The sequence below is a fragment of the Cyprinus carpio genome, chromosome A9 (assembly GCF_018340385.1).
Source record: "Cyprinus carpio isolate SPL01 chromosome A9, ASM1834038v1, whole genome shotgun sequence".
Lineage (NCBI taxonomy): Eukaryota > Metazoa > Chordata > Actinopteri > Cypriniformes > Cyprinidae > Cyprinus > Cyprinus carpio.
The window spans coordinates 6,066,636-6,088,420 of NC_056580.1; the positions used below are offsets into that span (position 1 = coordinate 6,066,636).

Below are 21,785 nucleotides of genomic sequence, written 5' to 3' on the forward strand. Positions count from 1 at the left end.
ATCGAAGTGGAGCGAAACCTTCACTGACCTTTCCATTCACTCGGAGAGAGCTGATGGAGAGCCTGGCTCCCAGTCCACAACACATTTATCCGCTTTGTGAACTGTATAGTCTTTATAGTGAAGAGTTTTGGTTCCCAGAACGTTCTGGGCATGTTAGGGTTTGGTATATATATATATAATTTGAATCCGTATCAATAGTTAATGGTTTTTAATAGTTACAGATTTATTTAACAGTAAGAATGCTAGGTCTTAAAGAAACTGTAAAGATTATTTAACCTAATTTAGGATTTTATTTTATTTTATTTTATTTTATTTTATTTTATTTTATTTTATTTTATTTTATTTTATTTTATTTTATTTTATTTTGTAATGGGACTTTTTCATGATCCATCTTATTTTCATGTTACTTTAATGGGGAAAAAAACCCATTGTATTAAATAAATACTAAAGTGTATATGACACTGCCTTTAAGCAATTAAAAAAAGTAATGTATAGCTTTATAATGTACTTAATTGCAATTATGATAATCACAGTGAAAAATGGGAATTAAAAAAAAGTATTTAAAGTAAAATGATTTAAAATGATTTAAGATTTAAAATCTGGGTCATAAAACAAAATCAGTCTTAAACCACCACTGAATGCAAAAGCTGAACAACTATAATGCAGACGATGATGTGACATTAATGTCCTTGGCCACATTTGTGTTCTTGAGGCCTTCCATATAAAAAGGCTCCATAAATGGGCTGTTTGGTGGTGTCATTGGTGTTGTTTACAAGGCAGTGTGTATTGATTCGAGGAGAGGTGGCCTCATTCTCCTCTGAGAGCGCCATTGTAGAGGTTCCAGGACAAACAGAGGAGCGCTGATCATGTTTCGGGCCTCTCTGAGTGCTACAGCTGAGCTCTCCTAAGTGCCCGCGGTTACAAATGGACCACTGAGTGAGGAGAGCCTTCTTATGCCAACAAAATTCGGACACATATGCGAATCTGTGATTTATGAATGTGTGTTTAATTGAGCATTTGTGCTGAGAAATTTCTTTGTGTATTCCTCTGTTTGTTTATCCTCAACACATGATCACATGTAGCTTGTTAGCATGTTTAGAAGATGTATAAACATTGAAACTTTATTTTGTCCGTTGTGGCTTGAAACTCTCGGACCACAAACTAGATTTGTCATGCAATGTGAATATGTTTCGAGAGGCTTTGTCAAGTTTCCGGCTGTGCAGCAGTGCCAGGCAGCCATTGATCAAGGTCAGAGGTCATTTGAGTGGAGAGCTCTGGAGGTGTCAGTGTTGGCAGTGATTGAATTAGCAGTGGAAATGAAACCCATGCATGCACTTTAATTGGGTTTGGGGTTTTTCCCATGATGCTCGCTTAGTGGTTCTCAGCTTAACATCTTGTAATAACCTTCATTTTAAACTTGATGCATAAAACTCTTGTAGAAGAGAGCCAGTCTCTGCTTTCCCAGTATAAAGGAACAAAACATCTTCAGATCTGTGACAAACAGAGCTGGCTTGCACTTTAATTATACATGACTGTTATGAATACTGTTGCATAAATAACTGATTCAGAATTCCATGTAATAAATAAAGTTTCATATTTAAATATAATGTATAGTAAATACATTTATTACTATTGAAATATAAAATGCTTCAAGAATGTTCCATGCAGAATGTGTCTGCATTTATCAGAAATTATAAACTATTTTTTTATTATTATTATTCATTGTTTTTTATATATTTAATTTTTTCTTTCTTTCTTTTTTCTTTTTCCCCAGGTCTTGAACACACCATGTAATTGAATACACGTCTTTTATAAAAGTAAATAAATAAATAAAATAAAAATGACAATTACTCAAAAAAAAAAAAAAAAAAAAAAAAAAAAAAATATATATATATATATATATATATATATATATATATATATATATATATATATATATATATATATATATATATATATAATTTGATTTAAATCCTTATATAATTTGATTTAAATATATATAATTTAAATCCTTAAAAAATTAAATAAATAAATTGGGGGGAAAAACTTTGCAAGTTTAATAATAATCACCATCATCATCATTATTATTGTTGTTGTTATTTGTTGGTATAGTTATGCATACAGTAGTTTTAAAAATTCTTATTAATATTAACTTTGTTATATTATGATTATGATTATTATTATTTAAGATGTAAAGAAGGTATTTTTACTAGGCATGTTTTAAATGCTTTCCCTTTTTAATGATGTCAGACAGTGTTAATTTTAGACTCTTATATCAGACATTTTGCCATTGATAATGGGAATGAGAGTCTGACCTTTGTGGACTTTGCTCTCGTCTCCCCAGAGGAAGGGCATCTACGGTGGGCTTTTCTTTTGAGAGCCAGCGAGTCAGATACAGTTTCACAGGAAATTAGTTTGAACAGGAGGTGCTGAATGAATGCATTTGTTCCTTGTATCCTCTCCCTCTCTGCCAGCTACTGTATAAAGACCGTACCGTAAGTGAATCTAGCCAGCACTTACCGTCATGTCATCACATTCTGCTTCTATTGATTGATAGGATCCTGTTTAGTCACAGGGAGCTCTGCTCTCATATCATATCAGCAGTTACAGATGACACAAGACTCTTTTCAGCTTTCTGTTCTATAGTCCAGAGGAAATATATATATATATTTTTATTTCTCAGAGGTTCTTTTATTTTTCAGGAGATTTCAGGAGATACCAATTTTATTACACTTTTAAGCATCATCTTTGTCTCAGATGTTTCTTCTTAAAATTAAAATAATTAAATATAAACATATTCAATACAAGTTGTCGGCACACTGCAAAAAGATATTATTATTACTCAGTATATTATTGCTTCATATATATATATATATATATATATATATATATATATATATATATATATAAAATATCTGTGTGTGTATGTGTATTCTTATTTCTTTTTAATTTGTTAATTAACTCATAATTAACAAATTAATTATGCTTAAAACAATAAAATAAATAAATGATAAAAGTATATATGGCTATACATATACATATATATATATATATATATACATATATATATATATATATATATATATATACATATATATATATATATATATATATATATATATATATATATATATACTATATATGGCTTTTATCATTTATTTATTTACTTATATTTACTTTTTTATTATTTATTTATTTATTTATTTACTATATATATATATATATAATGGGAAGGTTAATTTCACTGTTTTGTTTTGTTTTGTTTTGTTTTGTTTTTGAACTGTTTGGATCAGTGACACCTCTATGATGAATATTTTCAATTTCTAAATTCAAATGATTGTCAAGTGCACATTTTGGTGTCTTGGCAGGTCTGAGCGCAGTTTGAGACATTGTTGAGATTTCTTCTTACCTTTTGCTCCGTTTGCTCTTCATCTCATCGCTGTCTAGAAACGATTGATTTTTCATTCCTATGGGAAGATTTCTTTCACAGCTCTTTGTTTTTACTCGACCTCCTCAATATCAAACCTCGTCAAGATAGCGAAGAAAAGATCGACAAAGTAATAAGATCATCTCTCATATCCTTATTAAGGGTGGGTCCTGAGGGAGCACGTGTGTGTTCTTGTTAAGAGCGAGTGCGTATGGAGCATGTGCTGGGAGGCCTGGATGAGAAATCACCTCGGCGCCCCTCTGTAGCGCACTCACTCCCTTTCCGTGCCTGTTAGCCCGGGAGTGAGCCCCAACGTCTCCTCACAGCACACGTGTAATCAATAACATCCCCCCAGCTCTGTCCCGCTCACACACACAAAGCGCTTCCACCTCAGCACGTCGTGTTAGACACACAAACTTATACATCATCCCGCACTGAGTACATTCAGATTACGTGGAGGAAGAGCAGGCACAGCTTTGGGTAATGCCATTCATAGCCTTTCACTGCAGTAAGAGGGTTTGGAGAGATGAGAGGCTGATGCCGTCGAGAGCCATTGGCTTCCCAGGCTTCTATTAAAGAGCTGTCAAGTACAAGCGCTCATGTGACGGAAACTGGGGCACCTTTCTCTCCATCATAACCTGCTTCACTGACCCACGCCACCCTTTGTCTTGCATCTCCTTTGTTTATTTTTGGCCTGTGTAATTTATTTCTATTTATAAGTAAGGGTCATTGCGTATCAAGGACATTGTGAAATCAAGGATGATTGGAAGGAAATCTGTTTTTGTTCTCTGTCTGGCTACATACGAATGAGATCTAGCAAATAGAGAATTTTTAGAAAACAAAAATGGTAATCTAGCAGGTGAGACCTCAACAGTGTCTCGCACTCTGCTTAGATTTGCCGTGCTTTTGTCATTTTCATTTTATTTTTTATATATTTCCATTTGGCTTTTTTCAGTTTTATTTTTAGTAATTTTAGTACTTAAACTTGCATTTGTTTATTTCAGTTAGTTTCTGAGGCAACGTTTTTTAACTTCCGTTTAAGTTTGCTACGTTTTTTCTTTATTTTAAATTTTTAGTTTTTTATTAATTTGTTTTCTTTTCTTTTTTTACCAATTAATGTTTTATTTTACTTCAGCTGTATCTCAATTACTGAAAATGGTAATTGAAATATTTTTAATCATTTTAGTTTTAGACTTCATTTAGCTTTTTTTGTCATCATTTACTCATCCTCGTGTCGTTCTAAATCTGTAAGAGTTTCTTTCTTCTGTTTGTGAATAATGTCTATAACCAAACAATTGATGTAGCCATTGATTATATTCTATGGAGAAGAAGAAAAAAAATACCATGGAAGTCGATGGCTACCAGCAACTCCTTAGTTACTAACATTCTTAAAAATATCTTCTTTTGTGTTCAGCAGGAAAAAGAAACTCATACAGGTTTGGAATGACTTGAAGGTGAAAAAACAATGACAAATTTTTCATTTTTAACTATCCCTGTAACAACACTGAGAAATCCTCACAAGGAATTTCAGGAGAAGCATACAAAATACGAGAATATATACTGTAACAAAGAACTTAAGTGTGTCTTTCCTAAGCAGTGAAAAGGCGACCTCTGTGCTATAATATGTTCTTAGACATGTTCTTGCGACATATATGTGTGTTTATCACATTTGGGACTCTGATTTATGGGGGTAACAGTGTGTCAGATTAGATTTCCTGTAACAAACACTATTAAGAGCACTTGAAATTTTTTCATCAGGTTTATTTTGTGCAGTCCCTAATAGAGAGCCTCAGAGGAGAAACAGGTTAATGTAAACCTGCATTCTCATGCATCACAGCTACTCTCCATGCCGACGTCTGCTCACACTCTGCATAAGAAACCTCTCAGGAGAAGCAAAAGGCATGTAGGTGCACTGTAGTGGTGAGAATGTCATGTAGACTGTGAGATAGGTAATAAGCATCACTGATATGTTGGAAGGATCCGACCCCCCCTCCAAAAAAAACATTTATTAAACCGTAAGGTCTTCTGCCGTATTCCCAGAGAAGAAAAACCTGACCTCGCTGCTTCGATTATAATAAAGCCCCTTCGGTTTTCTTGCTGTGAAGCAGAATTCAGTTGATTCTAGGAGGATGGTGCTGACTTGAAGCTGTGGTTCACCAACTGTGTTAAGTATTGAACCTGCAACAAGAGGAAAGTGGAATACAGATGCATGTGAGCCACAGTAATTAGCCACCTCTTCATGATTTTCCCTCTTCATTATGGGTAATGGAATAGGATTCTCATGAATAGGGATGGATGAGCTGACGAGTACACTTTTAATAGCAGAGATATTTTTTTCCATTTTAGGAGATATGTATTTGCATAATTCATGCAACCGCTGCTGAATTTGACATTAAAGGAGACTTTAAAAGTATTTTTAAACATAGTTTATCACATAGCTCTGACTTAAGCCTCCCAAATTTTCCTTTCCCAGAGGAGAAATTATTGCTCTTGTTGTAGGTTGCGCTTTCATAGCTCAAAAGACTTGATTATGTTTCAGGCAAACATAAACTTTGTTTCTGATGTTTCTCCAAAAATCCCTCAAGGACTGCTCTTTGTGGTCATATGCTTTTTTGCCATTTTTAAGATTTTTTAAAAAAAAATTAAGAAAATCTAATAACTTTAAAAATATAATTTGAAATAACCATGAAGAAAAAAGTAAACCTAAACCTACCAATAGCGATTTAAGTACAAAAACCAGACGAATCCCTTCAAATATATCATCTGATCGATGTCTTGAGGTGTGGTAACTGTAGTATAAGCGGAATAATTGACTCCGGGCTGTTGAATTATTAGAAAAATAATGCACACCCAAAGTGTAACGGCCATTCCGCTTTGTGTCGTGGGCGCATTACCACCTCGGGTGTGCATTATTTTTCTAATAATTCAACGGCCCGTCATCAGTTATTCCTTACATACATAAAAAATCCTGAAATAAATAAAATGTAGCACAGTTTCCAAAAAAAAAAAAAAAAAATAAATAAGAAAATAAAAAAATAAGGAACTGTTTTTAATAATAATAAATGTTTCTTGAGCAGCAAATCAGCATATTAGTTCTAAAGGATCATGTGACACTGAAGACTGTAGTAATGAAGCTGAAAATTCAGCTTTGCATTACAGAAATAAATGACATTTTAAAATATATTAAAATTTGAAATTTGATGAGAAATGTTTGAATTCATATTGAGACTTCGGAGTTTGATATCTTGACAGTTATAGACATTCTTGAAATCTCTTCTGAAACTTTCTAGGTGACACTTGTGAGATTACTGAAAAGCAGTCTACCTTTGCTCTCCATTTAATCTCGTTGTCATTTTGAAACAATATTTCTTTCCTATGAGGTCATGACATCCACTCACATGTGCGTGTGGCCGGCCGTACCCACGTCTCAGCGCTGTTGGTACAGCTATTAGTTTGTTTAAGTCCATGTAGATGATTAAATGACTTTCCATTGTGTCCACCGATGCATATGGTCATGTGAAATGATACGCTCCATTAAAAGTGGCAGCATAGTAATGGGGTAATGAATGGCCCTGTTGGCTAGAGACTCCCAGCATCCTAATTTGTCTTCCCTCCTGTTTTTGTCTCCACAGCCTGCCGGCCCGGCTTCTATAAGGCTTCTTCTGGGAACGTTGAGTGCTCCAAGTGTCCTCCGCACAGCTACACGCACCAGGAGGGAGCCGTGCACTGCGACTGTGAGAAAAACTACTTCCGTGCGGAAGAGGACCCCGTCTCGATGGCCTGCTCTCGTACGTGCTGCTAACCTACATAAGTACATTTTCTCCAGATTCTATAGGTTTGACTTTACCTTTAAGCCTCCTATTGTGTCAGTTTGACCCACGCTTGATTTTTTAACTGCTTGAAACTCTGGTTGCAATATTGATTTCTTCTTGAAATTTTGTGACTTTTCTTCATTTCGGGTCATGAATGTGCAAGTAAAGTTTCAATACATAGATTTGTTTAGGAAAGGCTGGACAAGTAGACGTTTCGACAGATGTGTTTTGAAGAAGAAAAAAAACTTTATTGTAGCTTTTAAAGGCTAAAATATAAAATACATGATATTGATGGCATTACATGATACTAAAATATGAAAAATATGAAATTAAGGACTTGTGTTCTGAATCATCCAAAGACAATTTTTCATATATTTGAGTTATTTAATCTATTTAATATTCGTATTTTATTTCCGCTGATTGCCAACACATAATTTCTCAGTTTCGTTTTGTTTAACATGATGTACTAAATATAATATTAATAATAATAATAATAATACACTACAAAGACAATTACAAAAAAAAAAAAAAATGAAATAAATGACAATAACATAAAACTTTAATGAAAATTACAATGAAAACAGAAAATACGTACATAAAAACAAATTCAAAATGTTGAACACAAATATAACACTATCTTAATTATACTAAAATAACAGTGCATGCTGCAATAGGGTTTTTTATGTTACTTGAAACACGGCGTTCCTGTTCGCCGCACAGCTCTCAGAAGCGCCGGAGCTTTTTTAAGGGTGGTGTTTGTTCAAGGATTGATGAATTTGTGTTGGCTCATTCTGACAAAGCTTCCAATACCCCCTCAGCGGCCTTCAAGCTATCCCACCGAGAATAGCCCGTGTTTGCTTATTTTTAACCGTTTCAACCGACGGGCCTCCTCGGGTTTGCACAGCAGAGCAAGCTAACCCATTCTCTTTTTTGGAGAAGCACGCAGATGGTAGACAGATGCATGCAGCGACTGCCAAGCATTCCAAAACACATTATCCATAAATCACCGCATTGCTATCAGTACTGATTCATATCACATAAAACCACCAAGAGCCTTATTGAATTCCGCAGCCAAGTTTAATAGGGTGTATCTTACGTGACATCCGAAGTAGTCACCATGTCAGATCACGCCACGCTCATGCAAGTCGCTTTTTATTTCGGCTGTCGGAAGCAATACTGAGTCTTTATTTCCACTTAAGCATTCATTGCCAATGTTAGTTTAAGACTTTGATGGGTACAGTGAGTGGAAAAATGCTTGAACAGAGTGTACGACTTTAATTTCTCCACTTCATACTGTCATAGACCTCGAGTTTGTACATTTATCTTGATAGAATCTGCTCGGATGCAGGCAGTGGAACAGATAGGCTTTAAGTGCAGCTCTGAGAGCGGAACTGCAATTAAAGGAAGACGACGCACGATATCATCTGCAATAATTGAGGAAGGTCATTCGGAGTTCTTCAGAGATGTTTTTTTGCATGTGAATATAATTCAGGTCATGGCTGCATTATACAGGCGGTTGTTCCGTGAATTATTGCTTTGTAAAATTTACAGTTTATGTTGCGTTCTATGTTGTGTCAGCGAAGGTCGGCATTTAATCACCGGTGAATGTTTTAAAGGCATACATATTTATGCCTGTTTTTAGTATGTATAAATGGACTTGTTTATTTCTGCCTGTCTCTTTTTTTATGACCTCATAAAGGCGATGTTCTGCAGTGTAAATCCTTTACGTGAGGAAAATGTCAACTGCGGATATGTTATATAATTGTGCCACTTATCAATGCCTGATGTAAACATCTCCCATATGTCAAAGAGAGAATTCCTTGTTTTGGTGGTGACTGGTCAGGTTTGTGGTAATAATGAAGGCTGTAGGCTGCTTGTCAGACTGAAGTGTCTGTGTAATGGAAGGCTTACCCTGGCACACCTCACTTCCTCCCGCTAACAGGCCAGCCAGTCTGCTAACATTACCTGCTCACTGTGATTTCTATACTAGGTCAGGATCAAAGGATGCCTTGCTCTGGCAAAGAAGTTACCTAGTGACATATAACGACTTTTTCCTCCATCCTACATTAATGCATTTTTTATCTGTGCTGACACAGACAACCTCCTTTTTATGATCCTTATTTTTTATATAAAGGAAAGATCAAGGATGTGTTGTAAAAATAGGAAATCCACTATGCTTTAAAGTAATAAGAAAGATTGTTCTGCCAAATATAAAAAATTCTCACCCTTATGTAATTTCAAGCTAGTATTTTATTTCAACCATGAAATACAAAATGAGATGTTAATAAAAAAAAATTCCACTTCAGTTTTCATTTATTTATTTGTTTTTTTTTGTTTGTTTAGCTATTATTTTTATTTATTTGTTATTATTTTAGTTTAGTTTTACTTTTAGTTTACTTTTGGTAATATAGCTGCATGTACATGCTTTATTATTATTATTATTATTATTATTATTATTATTATTAAGTGAAAGTCGTGACATTTGTCAAGTATGGTGACCCATACTCGAAATTGGTGCTCTGCATTTAACCCATCCAAGTGTACACACACAGCAGTGAGAAGTGAACACACCGTGAACACACACCCGGAGCAGTGGGCAGCTATAGATCCAGGGCCCGGGGAGAAACTGGGGGTTCAGTGCCTTGCTCAAGGGCACTTCAGCCATGGGTATTGAGGGTGGAAGAGAGCGCTGTTCATTCACTCCCTCCCACCTACAACTCCTGCCAGCACCGAGACTCGAACCTGCGACCTTCTGGTTACAAGTCCAAATCTCTCACCGTTAGGCCACAGCTGCGTTCTATGACTGCGTTCATGTGAGATTTTACTTCTGAATTGCAAAAATGTGAGTTTGGTGAGCAGTTTATGAGATTTCCCCATTCAAGTACATAGCAGTTGGACATTTTTTGTTTTTCAACTAATATATACAGTATATATATGTGCGTGTGTGTGTGTGTGTGTGTGTAACATTTCTTGTTTTAATAAATAATATCAAATAAACTCAACAGAACATCCTTGAGGAACTACAGTTTAACAATAACAATGAAATAATCACGATTAATTTCATTTAGTGACACTTCTTAATTGAATTAGCTTTTATTTTTATATTTTCAGTTTTCATTTTAATTTTAGTTTAAGTTTTGGTAATATTACTACAGCTACATGATTTGTTTTGTTGGTGGTGTTGGTGTTGAAAAAAAAAAAAAAAAAAATTCAGCTTAATTGTGTTTACTGAAAATGCTATTTTCTTGAAACTACATAAAAACCCTTGTCAAACCAACAAAATTACCCCAAATGTTGTCCCAATTAGTCAAACACAAAGAATTTTATATTGCTGAAATTTTAAGGCTTTGTGAGTTCCCAGCATGTATTGCAGCATGAATAAATTATGCAGTTACTGTTATAGGATTATTGTTTTGCTGTTTGCTGATTTCCTTTAAAAAAAAATTTTGTTGTTGTTTTGTCATTATTGTTAGTTGTTTGTTGTGCTGTGATGTAAAGAGCTCATCTTTTTAACATTTGTTGATTGCCACCGTTCTTGAGGTCTGTGTGTCAGGTTTTGAGGCACAGAGTATGTTCAACCATTTTAATCAATATTTTGGATATCTTAGTCTTGACAGATGTTTTACAAACAAAGACAATTTTTGTCTACATATTGGACTAAGTTATCCATTAAGGTTTCTATAACATTCGCCAGTTTGTCATTTGTAAATAAACATTAAAATAAACATTTTTTACCTCAACAACAGCAATTGTCGTTTCAGTTGCTGTGACAACATTTTTCTATTACCAAAATAAGACAATTAGCATTGCATGAACAGCTACATTTATGTTGGCTAAACAAAGTATCTTTACTGAAAATAACTAAAAAGCTATTGTTGAGACAGCTCAAAAGTCTTACTGCATCAAGTTACATTTTCTAAACTATTAAGTTTTTACAGTGTCAGTACAACATAAATGCTGGAAGAAATATCCTAGCTTTGTATTAAAAAAAAAAACAGTTGCATGCTATATTTTATGCCTTCTGAAGACATGTGACATGTGAGCACCAGAGTGATGTTAAGACTTTCAGTGAAAGTCTTTCTGTCTACCCCTCCGCAAGAGCTGGTGAATGTGATTATAAAATTACATTTTGAGTGAATTATTCCTCAAGGAAAGTTGCTCTTCTTTCTATAAGTGCTTTTGAAAAGGCCACTGTGGTGAATCCTGTATTTGACCTTGAAGCGAAATGTCTGATTTATTATCATGTCAGAATCAAGGGAAAGCAACAGGGAGTGTTCTGGAATGTTCCGGAGCAAATTTGTGGAGGAGATTCCTTTGTGTAATGTTCTATTTCTTAATGTAGGATCAAATCCTATCTCTCCCCCACTTTCCTTCTCAGACAAAATGTCTGTCAAAATGGTTCTCAAGTTCAAGAGGCAGGAAACCTTCTCTAAACTCTGGGCCTTCAGTGTGTGAATTCACTTCAGATCAAACTAACTCAACATTGCACTCCTGATTTCTTCACTCACCACCATCGTTAAGGCAGGAATTTCGTTTTTATGTAATAATACCCAGAGGTCAGATATTAAATTCACAAAAAATTCCAAAATTATTTACAGTGTGGCTTTGAACTGGTGTCCATCTCTTTACTTTAATCTGAGATTTCACTCTTGTTCATATATACGCAGAAGTCTGTCACTTATTCAAATAACAGCTTGCTGTGCAGGCCTGCTATTCCAATCAACAGAGGCCGCTGGCCACACTTCATATCCCGTTTTTTTATCGGGACAATCTTTTAAAGTTAATATAACAATCCAGTAAGGACACTTCTGAACTCTGGAGCAATTCTAGAGGCTTGGCCAGCATTTTAACAAGGGGAGGGACATGCCTGCCTAAATTCCTTATCCATCCATAACTGATGACTTTAACGATTAAACCCACACTTTTTAAAGTAAACATACTTCCCCACAGGGACATTTTATTGCTCTTTTATAGCTCATGAGATTTAATGGAGTTCTCAGTTGTGTTTCATTTAAGTATAAACTTTGTCCCAGATGTTTCTCCTGTCATCTCTTAGGAAAAATCATGTGGGGGGGGGAAAGACACAAATGAGACAGTTGGTCGCAGATTTTGGAGAATTAATAAATGTAAATGAATAAACCAATGAATAAAAATAATTATATTTTGGAAGAATTTAATGTGTTCATATTGCGACCATTGAATTTTGATTTGAGAAAAAAATTGTCCATTTAATCTCATTGCTGTCTGCATGCTGTCTCTTCATTAGTTCTTAACTGTTTTTCATCATGTTTTAATAATCTAAAGAACTGAGGTCCACTATAAAGAACCTTTAGTAGTTTTGTGGATGTTAAAGGTTCATCATGGAACTATCAATTTCAATAAAGAACTTTTATTTTTAAGAGTGTAGAAGAAACGGTTGAGATAGCTTTCCTGGGTCAATATTGATTCACAGTGTCAGTGTTGAATATGCATTTTAATACAGCTCAAATTGATTTTCATCCTGTTGTACTATATTTTTATAGTTTGATTTAAAAATTATGAGTAAATATTATATGACGTATCTTCTTTCCTCAGGACCTCCATCTGCCCCACGCAATGTGATCTCTGCCATTAATGAGACGTCAGTGATTCTAGACTGGACCTGGCCGGCTGACAGCGGAGGCAGGAAGGACGTGACATTTAACGTGGTCTGTAAGCGATGTTGGCCGGGTCCCAGGCAGTGTGAACCCTGCCTAGGGGCTGTGCGCTTCCTGCCCTGTGCCACCGGCCTCACTAACACAACAGTAACCGTAGTGGACCTCCTGGCTCACACAAACTACACCTTTGAGATTGAGGCCCAAAACAGAGTGTCCCCCCAGGCCCCCACGATCCGCCAGTATGCTGCAGTCACCATCACTACCAACCAAGCAGGTGAGTCTCTCATCCCAGAATGTCCTACTGTTAAAAGGAATAGTTCACCAACCCTTCCAAAAATGATGAAAAAATTGTATAATTTCCTCACTGGGACTGGAATTGTCAATCTCCAAAATTCACGAAAATCATCCTAAATGCATTATAAAGGAGGGCCATATGATTCAAGTGATATACTCCAAGTCTTTTGAAGCCATACAGTGCTTTTGTGTGAGGAAAGGAAAGAAAGAAAAAAAAAAATGTTTCATGTCAAATGGCTTCAAAGTGTCATTTCCACAATACTTTTGTCACCATTTACTGTATATCGCTAAACTAGGCTAATAGGAAAAATGTTCCTTTACCTACAATTTTGCAATAGTCCAAAAAATGGCAGTAAAACGGCAATAAGTTTTTACACAAATTATGATTACATCACATAACCTGCTCCATATGTATGGCTTTTCTAATGTAGTAAACTTGCTCAGTAGCACACCTGGTACAGCATTGCACTTACAATACGGAGTGCTCAGGTATGAGTCAAGTGAAATAGGAGCCATGAAAAAAACTGTTCAGAGACTTAGTGAGCTAAAATGGCATGGTCGCTTTAGCAGATGCATTATTTTATGTTACTTTTGCTTTTGTTAACACTTTTGGTTAGGTTTTGAGTTTAATGTAGATACTGTTATTTTCAAACGTGATAGATTATTAACTTTTTAGCGCCACTCACCGAACATTTAATTTCCATTTAACATTTACTGTAACTGTTGCAATACATACAAACAATGTATTAAAATGTTGCCAGATTCATGTTCATCGGTTTTAACTGAACACACTTTGAAAGTGATTAAAAATGAACAAAAATCAGCATAATATCATTTTACATAAATGTTGCCACGGGATCATTTCTACAATGTGCCTGGGTTGTATATAACACATACCAGAATATAGCATTCATATCTTTCACATGTTTGATCATTTTATTGTGCTCTTTTTGTAATTTTGTGATTTGATAGCCCTGGTCCTCATTTGTTATGTAATAGATCAGCCAGGATTTTCCTCAAAATTCACCTTTTGCGCTCCATGGAAGAAAGAAGATCATAGAGGCTCAGAATAATGTGTGAACTAGCCATTTAATTCTACAGGGTCTTCTAATGGGACGTTAACACAATATTTCCAAAAACTGCACTTCATTCAAAGCCATGTATTAAAAAAAAAAAAAAATCTTTAATGGTCCCCTGAGATCAGTAGAGACGTATTCACAAAGACAATTAAATTTTCTCTCAGCGATGTGCAACAAAGCTCAACATTCCATTTGGAAGGAAGAAAAGAATGGTTTAATGCCTCCACAAGCCTATTGCTCATCCCGCACTATCACAGCTGTCTGTGAACATATCCTTCTGCAGGTGCTTGCCTCTAGTATGGCTGACTGAAGGTCACGACTCCTCAGGTTACTAAAGCAGAGGGATGCTGAACAGCAGGCCATCTGCCTCTCATTCCATGTGGGCTTCCTTTGTGAAGACTCATGTTTTTGTTCTCTAGCCCTGTGGGGCTCAGGCCTCTGTCAGTCCAGTGCTGGGTGTGGAGTGATAGGTACAGGTCCTGTCAGATGATTTAGAGTAGGCTTTGGTCCACAGATTACAGGCTTTGGGTTCTGGTCTCATGAAATAGTACGCAAAGACTACTTGGACTACTAGAGGTTCAAAGGCTAGGGATTGATAGTTTTGCACCCTTTTACCACAGGGAGCAGTTGACTTTGCTTAAGATCTCATAAAACCTTTACTGTCATTGTCAGAGGACTGCATTTTCACTCAGCAGATCTTTCATCTTCTGTTGTAGAACAAATGCTGATTTATCTGTGAAGAAAGGCATCTTGTTTTAGAGTGATACAGTGCTACTGGCAACTCTACATTTAAGTCAACTGAACATTCATGTTTTCAATATATATATATATATATATATATATATATATATATATATATATATATATATATATATATAATACTAGTCCAGACATTCATTAAATTAAATTAAATTAAAAAATAAAAACAATTGTAAAAAATAAAAACAAAATTAAAAATTGATCAAAAGAAACAGTAAAGACATTTAAAAAGTTAGAAAAGATTTCAGTTTCAAATCAATTCTGTAAAATAATACTGAAAAAAGTTTCTACAGTTTCCACAAAAATGTAAAGCAGCACAACTATTTGCAACATTGATAATAGTAATAATAATAATAAGTTTGTTGAGCATCAAATCAGCGAATTAGATTGATTTCTGAAGGCTCATGTGACACTGAAGACTGGAGTTATGATGCTGAAAATTCAGCTTTGCATCACAGGAATAAATTAGATTTTAAAATATATTAAAATAGGAAACAGTTATTTTGAATTGTAATATTCCACAATGTTACAGTTTTTAATGTATTTTAATGCAGCTTTGGTGAGCACAGGTCTTCTTTCAAAACATCTTTCAAAACCTCTTAAATACTACTCTGTATTGCTCACTTAGTCTTGTCATTCATAAATAATGTATTTTTTAAAATACAATTTGTTTTTATATTATCATATTATTATTTTCAGAATCACCTGAATAAAAGGACAACATCCACTCAAATTTCTGAGTTTAATATTTTCCAATATATTAAGACAGATGTGGTTATAAAAATCTATTGCATTGTTAGAATGACCCTGGCCGTAAGCACCAGAGTTTGTTGTGGGTTTAAGGTTTTTTAGTGTTGCTAGGTCACAGCTCCACTCTATTAAAGGTGTTTTTGTCACACAAGGATACCTTGAGGTGACAGATTTATGGCCCCTCAGAATGATGGGCAGTAAATGTGGATTTAAGGCTTCTCTCCTCTTGTCCTTCACTGATGTCTCGGAGAAAAAAATTAACAATCCTGGAATACATTCTTTTTTATGTTTTTATTTCAAAATATTAAGGTCATTTGTTTTTAGTTATTGCCTGTTGATTCCTTTGGCCTTATTTGCCTCTAACAATGTATTAATCTCTTTAGACATAGACACTCCCACTCTCAATACTTTCTTGCTTTCAAAGGACCCAGTACAAAGAAGCATACTTTGGCTTAAGTGCTCCAGTTTATTGCACTGCAATGGTATTAATTTCCTCACACAGAGACAGCACTACACCCTCATTTTCTGTCTTTTCGATTGAGTTTTTCAGTTCAGGCTGTTTCAGAAACCAAAACCAGGAAGATTGTGACCCCTCTCTCTGTTCTTCTCTACTTTTGCTCTTAGACAAATAATCCAGCTTCCTTTACTGTCCTATAAAACACAGCCAGAGCAAGGAGATGGATGTGTGAACGTCCAATCTAGTGAGTCAGGCCTGCAGAGAGCACATTTACGAGGGGCTCAGAGGGTTGTCAGCACAGCCCAATCCATCTAAACAGAGCCAGCATGTGCTCCGCAGCCTAAGAGAGACAGCACACGCAAGCTGCCCTCCATGTAAGAACGGTGCTCTCTGCTTGGTTCTCAGCCTCATCAGAGCTGTAAAATGTTTTTGTTTTTAGACCTGATGATTCTGCCTTTTTAACGGGCTGATTCACCCAACCTGGCAATCGTGCCGGGGCAGGGCAGAGATTTTCAGCAATGGCAACAAAGCCGAATACTGCTGTGTCGGGGTGTGCAAAATTTACTTTTTTCGCACACCTGGCAATGATGAGTGAATTGGAAAAAAAAAAATATATATATATAATAATTACCAAGTTAGGGGAAAATATAATTTAAAAGTGCAGTTAAGACATTTATAATGTAACAATGATTTCAATTTTAAATAAATGCAGTTTATTTTAACTTTTTATATATCAAAGAACTCTAAAAATAAATAAATAATCACATGTTCCACAAAAATATTAGGCAACTGTTTTCAACATTCATAATAATACTTTTTATTTATTTATTTATTTATTTTATTTTATTTTAGTTTATTTTAGTTTAGTTTAGTTGCAGTATCAAGTAGTATCACAAATATATATATATATATATATATATATATATATATATATATAATATATATATTATATATATATATATATATATATATATATATATATTTAAGTTTATTGTATGGCATTAGAAAACATGAAAATGGTTGGTATATGTATCTTTAGAATCACTCACATTACATCAGCGAGGGTCAGATATCATTCTTACAATTCGATTTAAACCATGAAATGTTGCAGTTTCTCATAACGTTACCGGTCAACAGCCGAAGGCAATTCTGACTTGTGTTTGGCACTTGGCAAGTGTTAATTCTAGACCCTGATCTTCATGGAAGTGTTTAGCTTGATCATGGCGTTACAGAAGGTTTTCCATGACTCATTCATGCATTCTTGAAATATGTTGTTGCGGTATGCCTCTTCTGTTTGGCGTGTGGAGGTTTTAGTGGAAAAGGCCAGGGAGAAAGAAAAGGAGGATCTGAACCCACATTAATGCCATGCTTCTGTCCCACATCCGCTGAGCCATGTGGAGGACATTTTAAAACCATGTTCTGCAGAATGTCATTATCTTGATAGCACTTAACTAGGATTATTTACAAATACTTACATCTGCATACTTGAAAGTGCTGGACAATAATCGTGAGCCACACCTGTAAACACAGCACTCTGATTTCAATCCTCTTCTGAGGTTGTGGGTTCAAGCTGGATATGGCAAAAATAACATATCACAATTTTTTTTTTTTTTTTTTTTTTTTCAAAAAAAAAACAAATCATGATTCTCGATTTTATCATTATTCTTCGTCAATTTGGTTTTAGTATTTTGCAAGTTTTCTGAGCAGTAAAACCAAACTAATTTCCCTATTTTAAAAACAAAACCTTAAAGGTAACAATATCTAAAATTAAAAACAATATGCATTTAGGCCAAAAGTGGGCGTAGATAAAAATCGTTGTTATTATTTTATCTTTGTTATTATAAAGCAAGAACAAAGATACACATTACAAATACACATAATATGCAAATAAAACAAACAGTGCTTTATTTTTCAGGTACAGAAGGTGTATTTAGCAGTAACATTCAATCAACTGAATGAACAAATCTAAAAATAAAGGATTATATACGTACACTTCACTATATAAATTATACACTGATTCTTATTAAAGCAACTGTATTAAAGTTCTTCAGTCAAGAACAGTGAGTGATTTTTCTCTTTGTGTTTGGTTGTTTTATTAAAATTTAAGGGATAGTTCATCCAAAATTTCAAATGGTCATTATTTACTCACTCTCAAGTTGTTTTAAACCTGAATTAGTTTCTTTCTTCTGTTGAATATAAAAGTTATTTTGAAGGATGTGGGTAACCAAAGAGTTGCTGGTCCCCAGTGACTTTCAGTGGGACCAGCAACTGTTTGCTTACCCACATTCTTCAAAATATTTTCTTTTGTGTTCAGCACAAGAAAGAAATTAATACAGGTTTGGGACAACATGTGAGTGAGTAAATAATGACAGAGTTGTAATTTTTGGGTGAACTATCCCTTTAATGACAAGCGGCAGCATGTTTAGTGATATTGGTCTGCTGTCACTTTAAGACCTGCACACATCTAATATATAAGCACACACACGTTTTTCTGTTTACTGTTTATGTTCACTTTAGACAAAATCAACTGTGTTGATATGAAAACCTTGTGTGTTTTTGACAGTAATAAGCGAAATCAGACGCGAAAGATAACTTAGTCCAGTAATCAGGCGCTGTTTGACAGGCTTTATGTATATACGCTCAGAAAAAGTGCATGTCAGAACAGCACGCAAATGAAATGTTTAACCAGTAAGGCTTTAAAAAACATGCAAATAATGCACTTTTGTGATTGTGAAGTGTCCCACAAGTATAACTCTACCGCTGGGTTAACAGTCGATGTGAATGTACGTGTCGTTATATTGAGATGGAGATGCTAGAATTGCAACTGAATGAATGAATGCTGTAGCACGATACTACAATATTTCTTCAAAAGCAGACATTTTAATCATCCATGATCAAAAATCATGGTGATATTTCACACCCCTAAGCTGAATGTAGCAGAACAGCAAGCTCCCTCCCTTCTGCAATTTTCGTAACTGAATATTCTTGCAATTTCCTACATATAATCGTGTGGTTCTTCTTCTGGAAGGTTTGTGGGAACTGATGATTTCTTTTGGCTTTAAAACAGAGGTGATCTGTTCAGGAGAAAGCCAAGAAATATACACCATTCAAAAACCTAGTGAACATCCTGTGGAAAGATCTGTTGCCACACAATTAGCTGTTCTCACAGGAAACGCATAGGAGACTTGAATGACAATTGTTTTCAGTAGAGTTTGGCATTAGCATGTTGCTAAGCTAACAACTCAAAACTGAAATCCATAAGCATACACAGTACTGAATAAAACTTTCAAAATTCTTGGAAATATTTTATTAAAAATTAGCCATATTGCTTGCCAAAGCTTGTCACATATTGTCGCTAATTTGCTTCTCTGTGAAGGATACTTACAATGCTGTGTTAGAAGTTGGTCAAAAAGAAGGTATAGTATCTTAGACAGTAGAGTAATCATGATGACGTCCTTTTGGAGCCTTCACATTGAGGCTGTATCCAAAATCACCAAAGTCATTGGTTGTACCAAAGATCGTCTTATTATTGGGGGATGAGAGGGTCTGTATTAGTCTACTTAGCATTGGAAAAAGTGTAACAGCAAAATTGGATCACGCGAGGCTCCTCAGCCAATCATACAATGGCAGTGACGTCAGTGGCCGGCTTTCACAGTTACAGTTTATGTTGCACAGTAAAAAATAGTGTGAATTGCTGCAATTTAAGATTAGGTTTTATTCTGTTCATTTAAAAAAAAAAAAAAAAAAAAAAAAAACAGCATGATTGTGAATGCATAACACAGGTACGAGTGTGTTATGCATTCAAATGAAATGTATGTGTTAAATCTGGAAACCAAAGAAAAAAGAAAAAATTTTTATATCATAATCATAATCCACAAAAAATACATATAAAATCAACATATTCAAAATTCAAAAAAAAATACATTTCAAGTCTATTTATTGAAACTTGGAAGCAATAGAAAGAAGAAATTATATTTTCATTAAAGAACATACAATATAATACAATAATTTAAATAGTTCATATCCTTTATTCAACATAAGGAATATGGTTACATTATAGTCATTACAATTAAAGTCTAATTTCAGGTAAAACCTGAAAACTAAAGAAAGAAAACGTTGACATTTTTAGACAATAAACAATATTACATACCTTTTATTAAATAGTAAGGCAACACACATTTGCTGGTACTAATGTTGTAAATGAGTCCTACCCGACGTGTCATTCCATACTCTGCCTTCTCTTAAAAAATAACATTTTTTTAAGGTAAAATCGACATACTGTATGACAAAAAACACAACAAAAATTTTAATAAGACTGAAATCAAAACAAAATAAAATCAAAATCTAAAACAATGTAAAATCAAAAACTATTCAGACACATCTCAAGAGTGTACCTATGATGCCATAAAATGCTCCCTAAGAAGGCTACTCACTTGGTTTTAGAAACATAATCATATTCTCTCACTTTGCTGTCACTTTCTTTCAGGTTTGTAGGAACCAGTGCTTTTCTTTTGATTTAAAGGAAACGTTGATCTGTTCACACTGTGAACACTGAGAATGATACACAATGTCAAATGAGCCTGCTGTCCAGACATTATAAATCATACCTTCCATAAACTGCGGCCTCTATAAAACTTCAATAATTCCTTCCCTTATCAGAGTGCCGTAGGGATGGGGCTTGTGCAGCTGAAAACTGAAACAGACTGAGCCCATCTGGATTCATTAACAAAGAGAAATAGACGAAAGAAAAAAAAAAAGAAAGAGTTCCAGGGGTAAAGAAGCATTTCAAGACTGTATAATCACAATCAAGGAAAGTATGAACATTTGAAAGAACAACATGTTTTTTCCTGTGGTCTAATAAAATTAAAACACAGGCAAGTCAGATGCCTCCGTGGCCTCATTGCTGCCTCGCAATTACAGAGCTGTAAACTTGAAAAAGAACACAAGCACCAGGCTGGAGGAGAGGGGGACCGGCTCTGACTTGAATTACCATCGCAGATTGTGACCATGTGAAGTGCTAGAGCGGAGGGTGAACGTGATTTCACCAAGTACAACATGTTCCCGGATCAACATCCTTGTTGATCCTGGAGCAACATTCCAATCAACCAATCAGAATGGAGGGATACGTTTTCAAGAAATGTCAGTTTTTAGGCTTACAATCAGGGTTAGATGCACCCTTGTCATTCACCTATATCATTTCTCTCTGATTTTAGGAATAAATTATGGGTAGGGTTAGGTTTAGGGGTAGGGATTGGGTTAGGTCTATATTTTTGGACAATAATGTTGATTCAGGAAAGTGTCTTACTTGGCAAAATCACGGCGACCGTAGACTTTGCACTGGATGCCTGTAGCATACTTAGAGATGTGCAAAACAGTGCAAGGCATGAATGGCACAGTGGAGCTCAACATTGATAATAATAAGAAATGTTTCCTGAGCGGCAAATCAGCATATTAGAATGATTTCTGAAGGATCATTTGACACTGAAGACTGGAGTAATGATGAAAATTCAGCTATGATCACATGAATAAATTACAATTTAAAATATATTCAAATAGAAAACAGTCATTTTG

The 21,785-nt window shown here is 34.8% G+C and overlaps 1 protein-coding gene across 2 annotated transcripts in view; it reads left to right on the top strand.

The window, feature by feature from the left end:
• Window positions 1-21,785, top strand: part of LOC109095656 (ephrin type-A receptor 3-like) — a 114,545-nt gene that overhangs the window by 48,197 nt on the left and 44,563 nt on the right. For both annotated transcript variants that reach the window (XM_042763274.1, XM_042763273.1), the window contains exons 4-5: window positions 7,060-7,215; window positions 12,814-13,149. In XM_042763274.1, the coding sequence (XP_042619208.1) occupies window positions 7,060-7,215; window positions 12,814-13,149 (492 nt within the window). The remainder of the gene's footprint in view (window positions 1-7,059; window positions 7,216-12,813; window positions 13,150-21,785) is intronic.